At 38.8% G+C, this 16,433-nt stretch overlaps 1 protein-coding gene across 1 annotated transcript in view; it reads left to right on the top strand.

Moving 5' to 3' along the window:
• LOC150086801 (sodium- and chloride-dependent taurine transporter-like) overlaps window positions 1–16,433 on the top strand; it is a 299,102-nt gene that overhangs the window by 240,052 nt on the left and 42,617 nt on the right. The window contains exon 10 of the mRNA XM_090372759.1: window positions 15,521–15,623. Within this exon, the coding sequence (XP_090228885.1) occupies window positions 15,521–15,623 (103 nt within the window). The remainder of the gene's footprint in view (window positions 1–15,520; window positions 15,624–16,433) is intronic.

Genomic DNA, 16,433 nt, shown 5'->3' with positions numbered 1-16,433 from the left:
TTTTATAAAGAAGTATTCAATAGGATTCTGTTTAAATGAATGTTTTGTACTACTATAATAACACAAAAAAACAAAGCCAAAAGCCCTTCAGTCCTTTTGGTAATGAAAGAAAATGAAGGATATACTGTGTAATTGGTTTGACGAACACCAAAGCAATCATGCAGTATGTCCAGTGTGTCTATCTAGTAATATAATTGTGTGTAGTCATCTTGTTATCTGCCCCCAACAACCTGTCCTCATTATTTTCTGAACCTAGAAAACTGGATTTGTGATGGATAAATAAAAGCATGAAGAAACTAGTTATCATATCTAAAACAGTTCTCCCCATTCGCTCCTAACCCCTAAGAGCAAACTATCACAACCTACTAACATTCTGATACTCATTGACAAAAATTCTTGAACCTACAGGCTTGACAACACTCCAAACATTGAGGATTTCTTTCTTCCTCCAGAAATTCTGCAAAATTTAGTAGTCCCAGAGGCCAATATATCCTCATAATTAAACAAAATTGGACAATCTTAATTACCTCTCAAACATATTACTGGCAAATACAATTGTAATCGTTGATTAATCTAGACCTACTCTGTACAGACTGGAGACTGAAAGTATAGAACAACAATATTTGATTAAACCTATGTATATTATTCAAATGGTAGTCTATCATTTTGGTCTCTTTCCAATGGTGGAACTTCCATCTCTGTTCCCACCTCTGTTACAACCTGATAGTTCTGTTCCATCTTCAGCTAAATATAAAGCTGACTTACTAGCATCTCATCTTTTAACTCTTATGTCAATGGCAAGTCATCTCCTCCCATACCAAACACTTCACATGGTACCTTCCATTTGCAATAGAACAATGTTAGAAGAATTCTGAACAATCTTAATGCAAAGAAAGTGCTAAGCACTGATGGAATGTCTCCACTTGTTCTTAAAACATGTGCTCTTGCTCTGACTTGCCTTTTTATACTTTCTTATTCTACCAATGTTTCCCTTCTGCTTGGAAATTTGCACATTTCCAGTCAGTTCCTAAAAAAAGGAGACAAATGCCTCCCTTCCAGTTATCAGCAAATTGCACCAATATGAATTCCATCAGTGTTGCTCCACTGATTATATATTGGCTTATGTTACCCAACTTGGTAAAAATTTGTTGAAACTCAAGCAGTTGCTCTTAACATTTTTAAGGCTTTTATCATGTTTGACATAAAGGTCTTCTAAACAAGCTCCCATCTTATGGATTTCCAACTGTTTTTTGTAATTGGGTATCCAGTTTTCTCTCTGATTGCTCACTGACTCGTAGACAAAGAGATCTACCATCACTTAAGGGTAGATCTCTTTGTCTTCTAACTTCACCACTAATTCTGATGATCGCCAAGTTTCAGTTCTTTCTCCCACTGTTCCTCTTTTACATTAATGACCTTCCACTGACTAGAAATCCAATCTGTAGTTTTGCTGATTATAGCACACTATATTCCACCTGCAAACACCTTCAACTCCTCAAATATCCCCCACAAATTCCTTAAATGTTACCTAGACTTCTAGATAAGATTATGTATTTCTATTAGGAATTATCCTGACTACTAAATCCTCTTGGAATAAATACATTACAAATATTGCTTTATCTGCATCAATAAAACTGGGTTTTATTGATGCAGATAAAGTCTTATCCTTCAGTCTTATATTTCTTTTAAACCACTACTCACTCTGTACAGATCTCAAATTTGCCCTACTGTGGAATAATATTCTCGCATCTAGGGGTGGTGCCTATAAAACATCTCAAGCTTCTAGATCATGGGTGGCGAATCCATGGTACGCATACAAATTTTTTGGGCACACGGAATTCAGAGTGTCCCAATAAAATTTCAAACTTCAAAACATCATTCCAGGAATCTACCTTGAATTTTGACCTGCGCATGCATATTCTCTCTCCCTCTCTCTGTCAGGCATGTAGTGATGTCCTGCCATTCAGTAAATAGCTGTATTCATGCAGTGAATTGTTTGAAGTAGGAGTGGTGAGACGTACTGACAAAATTGTGATAAAATTGTGTGATTAAATGTCTTGACTATTGCCTTCTGAGGGGCATGCAAAAAATTCCGAGGGGCATGCGAAGGTAGTTTTTTTAAAAGATTCAGCCAATTTTGGCATGCATGCTTAAAAAGGTTCACCACTCCTGTTCTAGACTCTATTCAAAAGAAGGAATTCAGGTTAATTAGTGACTAATCTCGTACATAGTCCATCCATTCTGTCTCATTGGCATTCAGAATGCCTTTTCTATAGATACTTCCATGGCACCGTTCTTCTGAACCGGCATCTGTAATTCCTCCCCACTCTCTTCAAAACCAGTTCAAACATATGCCTCACCCACTCAACATTATCCATTCACTGGCCAACTAAAGACTCACAATGAACTTTTCTCTTTCCTCATTTATCTCTTCAACTTGGGTTTTCTGGAACAAATTTCCTTTGAATGTATTTCCTGAAAATTACAATTTTCAGAAATTCATGCCTGATCAACAGGTATGGATCTGTCTTCTCAGTCTTTGATGCATGCACAGTACTAGGTACTGTACTATAAGTTCTAATACTTTACACATTTGGGATTTTCATTAAAAAAAATTTTAAAAATACAATTCTTGCAATGTTACCTTGAATATTCCCTTCTTTTGCAAAGCATATTTTCATGGTCTTGTCGAAGCCATTGGCTCATATCACTCACTTCAATGATTCTTTTTAGTATTAATAATTGTAAATGCTGCAAGAAATAAAGCTTATAAAGCATCAGCCAAAAACAAAAAAAATTCCCACATCACCTGTCCATCCCTTGAATAGTTCTTTCTTCAATTTATTCAAACTACTTCCACACATATGTCCTACAATAATCCTCCATCAGTTTGAATTTATGCCTCCTTGTGCATGTAGTCTCTGCAAGAGGAAGAATGTTATCAGCACTGAGCTTGCTTAATCCATTCAAAGCCTTAAGCATCTCAATCAGATCACCTTGCAGATGCCTAGTCTCTAGATGCTGCATTGGACAAAACTGTAGCCTTTCTTGGTGAGGGGGATCACTCTTTTGTTTCCCTTACCAATATCATTTGCCCTTCTCTGTATCCATTCTAGCAGATCTACATCCTTCCTAAAATGAGGCTTCCAGACCTGTATGCAGTACCTAAGATGCACTCTAACCACTTATACAATAGGATAATCACCACCTTATACCTGCTAACAAAATTCATGACTATCATTGAAAAAACTCCATTAGCTGTCCTGACAACCTGTCTGCACTGTTCAGAGGACTTCACGTCTGACTGCACAGTTACCCACAGATCTTTTTTATTTTCCACTACTCTGAGTGTAGTACCATACATTTAGTACATTAATCTGGGATTACTGCTACCCATATGCAGTACCTTGGATTTGTCAATGTTAAACTTAAATTTCCATTTCTCAGTCTATCTGCCTAATTTTTCTAGATCATATTGCAGTAGCTTAAATTGATTACTGTCATTAACCATTCTACCAATATTTGTATCATTTAAAAACTTAAACATTAAGCCTGATATACCTTCATCAGTATCATTAATAAATATAGAAAATAATAATTGGCCCAGCACTGAACTGTGGGGGCTCGACAAATACACAAAGAGCAGTATCCATTAATTAGCATTAGTAGAGGCAAGACATACGATGCAAGAAAGCAAGCTTATGCAGCATCAGCCAAAAAAATCCAAAAAAAACCCCCCTCCCATTTCACCCCTCCATTCGTTCCAAATGCCTGTCCAGCTCTGCCTTAAATTTATTTAGGCTATCAACTTCCACAACAAAAGATGGAAATCTGTTCCACCAATCAACCACCTGCTGGCTAAAGGCAAACTTCTGCACATCCATTCTACAACTGTCTTTCCACAATTTGAATCTATCTCTCTCAGGTTCTTAACCTGAGCAAGAGGAAGAATTCAATCAGCATTCAGCTTGCTCAACCCAGGTATTCTAGGCCTTATACACCTCAATCAGATCACCTCGCAGGTGCCTACTCCCCAGGTGCTGCAATTTGCAGAATTTAAGCCTTTCTTGGTAAGAGCACCCCATTGTTCCTCTCACCAATCTTGTTTCCCTTCTTTGTACTCATTCTAGCAACTCTACATCCTTCCTAAAGTGAGGCCTCCAGACCTGTACACAGTACTCTAGGTGTGGCCTGACCATTACCTTGTACAACAGGATAATCACCTCGCTGTCCCTGCTAGCAAAATTCCTATGTATCATTGAGAAGACTCCATGACCTGCCCTGGCAACCCATCTGCACTGCTCAGCAAACTTCATATTTCACTGCACAATTATCCCCAGGTCTTTTACATTTTAGATTTCCCTGAGTGTAGTACCACATAGTTGGTACATTTGCAGTACTTTTCATTTGTCAATCTTAAACTTCAGCTGCCACCTCTCAGCAGATTTGCCCAACTCATCCAGATCTAGTTGGAGTAGCATACTGTCTTTACTGTTGTTAACAACCCTGCCAACCTTTGTATCATCTGCAAATTTTGACATTAATCCTGATATAGCTTCATCAATATCATTGATGAATACACAGAACAACAATGGGCCCAGCACCGAACCCTGGGGAACTCCACTAATAACATTTGTCCACGAAGAGCAGTGTCCATTGATTAGATTGCCAGAGGTGTATTCAACTCTGGCAGTAAGCTAGAGAATCTTGTAATAACTGAGAGTAAAGTGGAGGAGAAATTGTTGAAGATAAACACAAGAAAGGCACCTGGGGTGGATGGGATCTATCCAGTTATATTAAAGGAAGCAGCAAAGGAAGTAAGCAAACCCTTGGCCATAATTATGAGAGCTTCCTTGGATTCAGGGGAAGCACCCATGGACTGGAGATGTGCAAATGTGACCCCAATTCACAAAGGAGGATCAAAGGGCGACAAGTAATTATAGACCTGTTAGTTTAACTTCTGTTCCTGGAAAATTAATGGAGGCACTGGTTAAAGAAGCACTGCAGGATCATCTAGACAAGACTTCAATTATAGCTCAGACACAGCATGGTTTTGTTAAGGGGATGTCTTGTCTGACCAAATTGATTGGATACTATGATGCAATCACAAAAGAACTGGATGCAGGGAATAACTTTGATATTATATACTTGGATCTTACAAAGGCTTTTGATACTGTTGCTCATGGAAGACTGCTGCACAAATTGGAGCAGTGTGGCATTGGAGGCAAATTGCTGCTATGGATAAAGGGATGGTTGAGGGGGAGAAGACAGATAGTGGTAATCAATGGACACTGCTCATCGTGGACTAATGTTATTAGTGAAGTCCCTCAGGGTTCAGTGCATTATTGTTTTCTGAATTTATAAATAATATTGATGATGGTATATCATGCTTAATGTCCAAGTTTGCAGACAATACAAAAGTTGGCAGGGTTGTTAAGGACACTACTGATGCTATGCTGCTGCAACAGGATCTGGAAAGGTTGAGCAGTTGGGCTGAGAGGTGGCAAATGAAGTTTAACATTGACAAATGTAAAGTACTACATATGGGAAACAGCAACCCCAGAGCAACTTATCAACTCTATGGTACTACACTGACAGTGGTAGAGAATGAAAGGGACCTGGGGGTGGTTGTGCAGGCAGATATGAAGTTTTCTGAGCAGTGCAGATGGGCTGCAAGAGTAGCTTATGGTGTATTGTCGATGATATATAGGAATTTTTCTAGCAGGGATAAGGAGGTGATTATTCCCTTGTATAAGGCAATGGTCAGACCGCACCTAGAGTACTGTATACAGGTCTGGAGGCCTCATTTCAAGAAGGATGTAGAGCTGCTGGAATGAGTACAGAGAAGGGCAACAAGATTAGTGAATGGAACAAAGGGGTGCTCTTACGAAGAAAGGCTTACGTTTTGCAAATTACAGTGTCTGGAGACTAGGCACCAGCAAGGTGATCTGATAGAGGTGTATAAAGCCTTGAATGGTTTGAGCATGCTCAATGCTGATGGGATTCTTCCTCTTGCTCAGAATAATCACATGAGAGGGCATAAATTCAAATTGAGGAAAGACAGATGTAGGATAGACGTGAGGAAATTTGCCTTTAGCCAGTGGGTGGTTGGTTGCTGGAATAGACTTCCATCCCTTGTCGTGGAAGTTGATAGCCTAAATAAGTTTAAGGCTCAGCTGGACAGGTATTTCGAACGAACAGAGGGGTGAAGTGGAAGTGGGTATTTTTTATTTATTTTTTTATTTATTTTTTTTTTTTTTTGGCTGATGCTGCATAAGCTTGCTTTCTTGCACCAAATGCCTCTACTAATGCTGATGCTAATTACCACCCTCTGTCGTCTTCCACTCAACCATCCCTTTATCCATTGTAGCAACTTACCCTTAATGCCATGCCCCTCCAATTTGTACAGCAGTCTTCCATGTGCAACAGTATCAAAAGCTTTCCTGAAATCCAAGTATATGATATCAAAATTATTTTTGACATTCATTTCCTTTGTGACCACATCATAGTAACCAATCAAATTCGTCAAACAAGACCTCCCTTTAACAAACCCATGCTTGTGTCTTAACTATTACTGTAGTCTTGTCTAGATGATCCTGCAATGCTTCTTTAACCAGTGACTCCATTATTTTCCCCAAACAAGTTAAACTAACAGGTCTATAGTTACTTGTGTCACCTTTTGAATCCCCTTTGTGAATTGGAGATACGTTTTCACACCTCTGGCCCATAGGAACCTCCCCCCCCCCCCCCGAGTCCAAGGAAGCTCTTATAATTATGACTAAAGGCTTTCGTACTTCCTTTGCTGCCTCTTTTAATATAACTGGATAGATCCCGTCCACCCCAGGTGCCTTCCTTATGTTTAACATCAACAAATTCTCCTCCAATTTGCTCTCAGTTATTACAAAATCACTTAGCTCCCTGTTAGAGTTCGATAAACTTCTGGCATTCCCCTCATTGAATAACTCCTCATGTGTGAATGTAGATGTAAAATAGTTATTCCATTTAACAGCTACCTGAGCATGATCATTAATAGTCAACCCATCAATGTTAAGTGGTCCAATCTGATTCAACCCTTTCCTTCTAGAGTTTACATAAGTAAAGAAGTCTTTGCTGTTTTTCTCTGGATCCTTTGCCAAATATTTCTCGTAATCTGCCTTCGCCTGCCTCTCCTTTGTGACTCGATTACAGACAAGCTTATATCTGCCATAGGCTTCTGTGTCACGTGATAATTTATATGCATCCCATACATTTTTCTTCTCTGCCACGAGCCTCATTAATTCATCTGACATCCATTTAGGCCTGAACCTTGAACAGTATTTCTTAGTTGGAATGAAAAGCCTAGTAGCCTCCAAGATTAAGTCTCTGAAGGCTTCCCATTTAGAATTCAACGTTGGTAATATCATCAGTTGATCCCACTGTACAGAATTTAAAAACTGTCTGAGACCCCTGTAGTCGCCTTTATGAAAAGCAAAAGCCCTTCCCTTTAGCCTTGATGGTAGTTACATCTTTAAGTATTAATTACCACACTCTGTCTTCTCCTACTCAACCATCCCTTTATCCAGAGCAGTAACTTGCCCTTAATGCCACACTGCTCCTATTTGTACTGCATTCTTTTATGTGCAACACTATATCAAATTGTTTCCTGAAATCTAAGTATGTGTTAACAAAATTATTTTTTGCATTGAGTTCCTTGGTTACTGCATCATAGTATCCAATCAGATTGGGCAGACAAGATTGCCTCTTAACAAATCCATGATGTAACTGCAGTATGTAATTGCATTCTCATCTAGATGGTCCTGCATTGCTTCTTTAACCAGTGAACCCATTATTTTCCCTGGAAAAGAAATTAAGCTATCAGTCAATAATTATTCGTCACATTTTGATTCCACTTTTGTGAATTGGAGAGACATTTACACATCTCCAGTCCAGGGATCTTCCCTGAATCCAAAGATGCTATCATAATTATGGCTAAGGGTTTGCTTACCTCCTTTGCTGCCTCTCCTAATATAATTGGATAGATCCCTTCAACCCAAGCTGCCCTTTCTATGTTAAGCTTCAACAATTTCTCTTTCGCTTTCCTCTCATTTATCACAAAATCATTTAACTCCCTGTTAGATTTTGATGAACTTGTGGCATTCTCCCTTCCTAAAGAACTCATGCATGAATGTAAATGCAAAATACCTATTCACTTTGTCAGCAACCTGAGCAGGACAATCGACATCAAGTGAACCAATGTGATTCAACCCTTTCCTTCTACTGTTAATATAGGAATATAAGTAAGGACATTTTTGCTGCTTTACTTGACATTCTTTGCCAGATGCTTCTTGTAATCTGCCTTAGCTTGCCTAACCTTCTTTGTGACTTGATTACAGACTACTTTATACCTACCATTAGACTTCTGTTTCACATGATCATATGTTACTATGCATTTTCTTCTCCGCCACAAGTTTCATCAGTTCATCAGACATCCATGAATGGTATTTCTTAATTGATATGATTACTTCTCTGAATGCTTCCTATTTAGAATTTGTTGTTGTAACATCATCACGATTGTCCCACTCACATTACCCCTCTCCCCATTTTTTAATGAAAATCTCAAATGTGAACGATATTAGAACCTGTATTACTTATTACCGTGCATGGGTTTGGAACATGAAAGAAGATACTTGTGATATTAGACTTGAATTTCTATAAATTTAAATTTCAGGAAATGCATGTGAAGGGAGGATGTTCCAGAAAAATGGAAGTTGAAGCAATTAGCATTAGTAGAGGCATATGATGCAAGAAAGCAAGCTTATTCAGCATCAGCCAAAAAAAAAAAAAAAAAAAAAACAACCACTACTCCCATTTCACCCCTCAATTCGTTCGAAATACCTGTCCAGCTGAGCCTTAAATTTGTTTAGGCTATCAACTTCAACAACAAGCGATGGAAGTCTATTCCACAAACCAACTGCCCGCTGGCTAAAGGCGAATTTCCGCACATCTATCCGACATCCGTCCTTCCTCAATTTGAATTTATGCCCTCTCAGGTGATTATTCTGAGAAAGAGGAAGAATTCCATCGGCATTGAGCATGCTCAAGCCATTCAAAGCCTTGTACACCTCTATCAGATCACCTCGGCGATGCCTAGTCTCCAGGCTCTGTAATTTGCAAAACTTAAGCCTTTCTTCGTAAGAGCAACCCTTTGTTCCATTCACTAATCTTGTTGCCCTTCTCTGTACTCGTTCCAGCAGCTCTACATCCTTCTTGAAATGAGGCCTCCAGACCTGTATACAGTACTCAAGGTGTGGCCTGACCAATGCCTTATACAAGGGAATAATCACATCCCTGTCCCTGCTAGAAAAATTCCTGTATATCATTGACAAGACACCATGAGCTACTCTTGCAGCTCGTCTGCACTGCTCAGAGAACTTCATATCTGCCTGCACAATTACCCCCAGGTCCTTTTCATTCTCTACCACTGTCAGCGTAGTACCACAGAGTTGATACGTTGATCTGGGGTTACTGTTTCCCATATGTAGTACTTTACATTTGTCAATGTTAAACTTCATTTGCCACCTCTCAGCCCATCTGCTCAACCTTTCCAGATCCTGTTGCAGCAGCATAGTATCAGTAGTGTCCTTAACAACCCTGCCAACCTTTGTATCGTCTGCAAACTTGGACATTAAGCCTGATACACCATCATCAATATCATTTATAAATACAGAAAACAACAATGGACCCAACACTGAACCCTGAGGAACTCCACTAATAACATTAGTCCACGTTGAGCAGTGTCCATTGATTACCACTCTCTGTCTTCTGCCACTCAACCATCCCTTTATCCATAGCAGCAATTTGCCTCGAATGCCACAATTCTCCAATTTGTGCAGCAGTCTTCCATGCGCAACAGTATCAAAAGCCTTTCTAAGATCCAAATATATAATATCAAAGTTATTCCCTGCATCCAGTTCTTTTGTGACTACATCATAGTATCCAATCAAATTGGTCAGACAAGACCTGCCCTTAACAAACCCATGCTGTGTCTGAGCTATAACTGAATTCTTGTCCAGATGATCCTGCAGTGCTTCTTTAACCAGTGCCTCCATTAATTTTCCTGGAACCGAAGTTAAACTAACAGGTCTATAATTACTTGTGTCAGCCTTTGATCCTCCTTTGTGAATTGGGGTTACATTTGCACATCTCCAGTCCATGGGTACCTCCCCTGAGTCCAAAGAAGCTCTCATAATTATGGCTAGGGGTTTGCTTACTTCCTTTGCTGCCTCCTTTAATATAACTGGATAGATCCCATCCACCCCGGGTGCCTTTTTTATGTTTATCCTCAACAATTTCTCCTCCACTTTCCTCTCAGTTATTAGAAAATCATCTAGCTCACTGCCAATGTTTACTTCACCTACGACATTCCCCTTCCTGAATAACTCCTCATGTGTGAATGTAGATGCAAAATACTCGTTTAGATTGTTAGCCACCTGAGCTGGATCCTCAACTGTTGAACCATCAACATCCAGTGGACCAATCTGATTCATCCCTTTCCTTCTTGAGTTTAAATAGGTAAAGAACTCTTTTCTGTTTTTCTTTGCATCCTTTGCCAAGGATTTCTCATAATCTGCCTTTGCCTGCCTAATCTCCTTTGTGACTTGGTTACAGACCAACTTATATCTATCATAGGCTTCCACGTCACCCATTAATTTGTATGTATCCCATGCATTTTTCTTCTCTGCCATATGTCTCATTAGTTCATCTGACAACCATTTAGGCCTGAACCTTGAACAATATTTCTTGGTTGGTATGTAAAGCCTGGTAGCTTCCAAGATTAGTTCCTTGAATGCTTCCCATTTTGAATTTGCTGTTGGTAACATCATCAGTTGGTCCCACTGTATAGAATTTAAATACTGTCTCAGACCAGCATAGTCTCCTTTACGAAAGCAAAAACCCTTCCCTTTACCTCTGATGGTAGTTACCTCCTTGAGTAAATCCCACTTCAGCACACTGTGATCACTGCCACCCAGTGGTTCATTTATCTGCAGATTCCTAATGCATGAAGAATCACTACTGATAATCAGATCAAGAGTATTACTCCCTCTAGTTGCCTCCCGAACATGCTGGTGTAGAAAACAATCATCCAATAAATCCACAAAAGCCTTGCTAGTGTGTGAGTGACCAACCCACAAATTCCAGTCAATATCTGGGAAATTAAAATCCCCCATTATAAGACTCTCTGATTTACTGGCCCACTCTATTTCCCTGTACAGTATCTTATTATACTCATCAGAGTCATTAGGCCTATAGCACACTCCTACTCTCAATTTTGATTTACCTATGCTTATGTCACACCAAACTGACTCAACACTGCACTGTCCAGCGATGTCAACTGGCTTCACTTCCTTGGATTTTATGTGTTTTTTAACTAATAGCTTAACCCCTCCTCCCTTCCTATCCTGTCTATCCTTTCTGTAGACGTTGTACTCCCCAAATTCCAGTTCTGCATTCCTTATATCTGTGTGACACCACGTCTCTGATATCCCAACAATATCTGCCTTTGATGTTTTGAGTAATACCTCAAATTCATCAAATTTATTTACTAAACTCCTAGCATTAGTGTACATGCAAGTATACATGCACCTGTTTCTATTCTTAGCTACCCTAACACAACCCATGTGTTTACTTGTACCGCAATGACTTCCAGCAGTCTCTGAAATATCCTGCATCTTGTTTTTCAGGCTTCTGCTCATTCCAATAGAAGCAGTGCAAGAATCTCTTTCACCTATGCCCGTGGCTACTGTTAATCCATTAGTCTTTGTCTCCCCCCAAGCTAGCAGTTTTCCGACCCACCTAACACTGCCTCGATAGCATCAGCAAATATTCTTGCACCCTTTCTATTTAAGTGTATCCCATCCCTGTAGAAGCAATCTCTCCTGTTAACAAGTACAGTCCAGGCTGAAAAAAATTCTACCCCTTCAGCCTTGCACAATCTTTCCAGGGCCGAATTGATCGATTAATTAAGAAAGATCAATAATTAAGAAAGAAGAAAAGTTGGTTCTGTTAGTTTGAAGTTGGATGGTAAAAGGATTCTGACTGCTTGTGGTATGTGTTTGGACTGGTTTGGAAGAAAGAGGGGGAGGAATTATAGAAGCCAATTCAGAAGAACAGTGTCTATGGAAGTATCTATAGAAAAGGCTTCCAGCAGAAACGGAAAGTCTGTGAGACAGAGAGTGGAGAGACTTTGAAGAGATAGGTTATTAATTAACTTAACTTCACTTTTTTGAATGGAGTCTAGAAGCCTGAGAGAGAGAGAGAGAGAGAGAGAGAGAGAGAGAGAGAGAGAGAGAGAGAGAGAGAGAGAGAGAGAGATTATGAGGCACTACCCCAGATGTGGGAACAGTATCCATGGTAGGGCAGGTTTGAGATTTGTACAGATAACTAGTTGTTCAGGAGAAAAGTAATGCTGAGAGTAATAGAGAAAACCCAGTTTTTTAGATGCAGAGAAAGCAGTGTTTGTGATGTGTTTATGCCAAGAGAGATTAAAAGTCAGGGTAGTCCCTAATAGAGATCTGTGACCTTGTTCAGAAATCTGAGTGTTGTCGAAGATAAGCATAGGAGCAGAAGAATCCTTTTGCAAGATATAGGACAGAACTGAGTTTAGAAGGATTGAAATTTACTAAGTTATCTTTGCTCTACTGGAAATTTAATGAATTGGTTGTGAATATAAATTACAGCTAGTGGAAGAAGGCCATTATATACAAGAGAAGAAAAGAGTGGAAGGAAGAACTAAACCCATGAGAACACCAGCATTAGTGGAGAAGTTAGAAGACAGAGAAACATCTACCGTAACCTGCTGTGAGTGGTCACTGCAGCTGATGGAAAACTATACCCAATTAGAAAAAACAGCAGCAAACCATAAGATGGAAGCTTACTTAGAAGACCTTTATGCCAAACACGATCAAAACCTTTAAAATGTCAAGATCAACTGCTTGAGTTTCGCTGAACTTTTCTGTTGAATTTGGCCATAGATGGGTAAAATAAGCCAGTATATCACCAGTGGTTGAATGCTGAAAAAATCCACACTGGCTAATATTGATCAGATGGAAGGTTTCTAGATAGTTTCTTAGTAAACCACCTCCTACCATTCCCAGTATACTCCATTCAATGCCTCCTGTCATCTTCTGTCAAAAAGATGTCAGAAGAACTTTGCATAGTGTTGTTGCCAAGAAAGGGCCAGGTCCTAATGGTACCCTGGTTGGTAAATGTCTTTAAAATAAATCCCACATCAGTACATTGTCACCATTACCACTCATTTGGCCTTTATCTGCAGATTCTTAATGCATGAAGAACTGCTGCTGTTAATCAGATCAAAAATATTGCTTCCTCTTCTTGCCTCTCAAATAGGGCACCTCTGTAGCCAGGTGGAAAGGAGCAGCAGTGCATAGCACACGCTTCTTGATTAGACCGGGGTTCAAGCCCGTCACCAACAAATACGGAGGATGCGGAAAGGTCAGGGAATGACCACCGCATATTCCCAGAGTAATATGGCCTTAGTTGCTAATGCTCCTAAAAACCAAATAACAAACATAACACTAACATCTAATATGCCACTGTAAAAAAATATCTAGTAAATCCACAATAGTCCTGCTATTGTGTGGATATTGACTGGAACTACACAAGTTGCAGTCAATATCTGGAAAGTTAAAATCCCCCATTATAACACATTCTGATTTACTGACCCACTCTATTTCTTTGTATAGTTGTTTAGTCATTAGGCCTATAACACACTCCTACTGTCATTTTTATTTTTCCATGCATATGTCACCAAACTGACTCAACATTGCATTGGCCACCACCCCATGCCGACTGGATTCACTACCTTAAATAGCCGACCGGGCAAAGTACCTGCCCGGCAACCCAAAGGTCGCGGGTTCGATTCCCGACTCAGGCTTGGATCAAAGTACTGCAAAAACCTTGGGAGGTGCAATATGGCCACAGAAGCCAATGCGCCAACAACTACCAAATAAAAAAAAAAAAAAAAAAAAACTACCTTAAATATGCGCCTCCGTAGCCAGGTGGGAAGGAGCTGCAGTGCGTAGCACACGCTTCTTGATTAGACCGGGGTTCGAACCCGTCACCACCAAATACGGAGCATGCGGAAAGGTCAGGGAATGACCACCGCATATCCCGGAGCAATATGGCCTTAGTTGCTAATGCTCCTAAAAACCAAATAACAACAACTACCTTAAATATAATGTTTTTTTAACTAAAAGCATGACACCCCCCCATCCTTTCTGTACAGATCAAATCAAAGTGATGTAAAAGTTATAAAAAAATCAAAACAAACTTTATTATGTAAAAGTGCAGCTTGGGGAATGTTAACCACAGAGGATTCAGAGGTAAATAAATAACATAATATTGCTGGCATATGAGAAAAAATTAGGAACTTTAAAAAGGTATACAAACAAGATGGCCAGAGAGTGCACCACTTTAGGGAAGACCTGTACTAGTACACTTTACAATACTGTGATTATATGAATTAAACTTGCATTGTTTTTTTGTTTTGTTTTTTTCAAAAGGAAAAAAAGTAAAAGACAAAGAGACCCAGGAATTTCATAAATTTTGGACAATGGACTTAGCAACAAAGGATTTGAAATGGTATGAAAAAGCAGGCAGTGTATCTAAAACATACTTCATGCTCAACGAGTAAGAATTCCATGCCTGATAAATCAAAGTGACCAGTATAAACAAGATTTGGTGAATTGATTAGAGAGACCATAGTGGATGGAATATGGTTTAATATAATACTGAAGCAGTGCTTAGAAAGGGAGAACAAATTTATATAGGCCTAAAATCTGAGAGAATACAGGGTTGGGTTTCTTGGGCACTAGGATGACTTGATATTGCTTAAGGGAGGACAGCATATAAGGTTTATTCAGTCTACGAACTACCACATGATAGGGGAAGTCAAAAATGTGAAAGATCACTATTTTCATGTTAAAATTAAGAATTTTGTTGATGAAGCTGTCAACATAATAAAATGAAGTATACCAATTAAATTATTAGGGTTAATTTATTTAGCAGAACTTCTTCAATGCATTTCTGAGTAGTATTATGTTTTTATGGTTTTGATCACTAATAGCAGTAATAGGTATTAACTACTATTATATGACAATGCTGTATTTACTATAATGTTACTTCTATTAGGATATGCTTATTATAAATGTATGCACAGCAAACAGCAGAGTTCCAGTAATTGGTATTAGTTGTAATCTTTTTAATTAAGCCATCTTTCAAAAAGAAAATCAGATAATTTATAGTTTTGGGTAAGTTTACATTTTTGTGAATATGGCCATTAAAGATTTAATATATTAATTTGTAAATTTTTAAAAAGTTCTTAAGAGTCCCAATAATGATTTATTGTGTAGGAGAAAAAAAATATAGTTATCACGATTTGTTTAACCAGTGATATTCAAGAGCCATCTATAGGCCATTAATATTTTTTATTTTTTACTTTAATTTACTACTCATTTTCTAGGGCGGTATGTACGTCTTCCAAGTTTTTGACTATTATTCGGCCAGCGGCATGACTCTGCTGTGGTTCTGTGTCTTTGAGTGTGGAGCTGTGGCCTGGGTGTATGGTACGTAATGTACACTGACAAGTCCTTTACCCCCTTCTCTCTATTTCTGAAAACTTCTGAAAATCCATTCTAACACCACAGAACCTGGCAGTCTCACCCTGCTGGAAAGATATGTGTTTGTGTCTCATATTTGTAATACTCTATGGATGTCTCACACTAAATGTTACATTAATTTTCTGTAAGAAATCAGTAGCAGATCCAACATGAGGAGGGAGAACATATAAATTTTTAATATTGCAGCATATTTTAAAAACACTGTCACATATAAATGCTGGCATTCCTCTTTTTAAAGTCCTTGTGATTAGGTATACTGTGATCTTGGCAACAGAACCATGAATGCAACCATTCTATTGATTTATTACCTTGAATTACTCATTTGCCAATGCATTTCTTTTATAATTATTTTTATATTGACTCTGGCATAAATTTTAAGGTTCATGCATAGTGGCATAACTAGGGTGAGGCACATGCCCTAGATGCTAAATTTGGTGATGCCTTTTTATGGTTAAAAAATGCAAAAATTCCAAAAGAACAGTTTTCAAGGGGCACCAATTTTTTTTTTATTTGCCCTGGTGCCAACAACCCTAGTTATGCCACTATTCATGCAATACATGAATCAAAACTGATTAGCTGATTTTCTCTAAAATGGGGAAGTAATACTTAACTTTCTGAGTAAGATGGATAATGTGGGTGGGGAAAATAGAATGAACTCGTCATAAACTTTACATATGCAGTATCTCGCTCAGAACTAGTAAATTTTCTGTTCACTGTAATTTGGAAAACCCACTAAGCAATATTTAATAGGGGACA

This window comes from Mastigoproctus giganteus, chromosome 4 (genome assembly GCF_048544385.1).
Source record: "Mastigoproctus giganteus isolate SK-2022 chromosome 4, ASM4854438v1, whole genome shotgun sequence".
Lineage (NCBI taxonomy): Eukaryota > Metazoa > Arthropoda > Arachnida > Uropygi > Thelyphonidae > Mastigoproctus > Mastigoproctus giganteus.
Note: the sequence above shows the minus strand (reverse complement) of the source record. Positions and strands in the feature narration are given on the sequence as shown.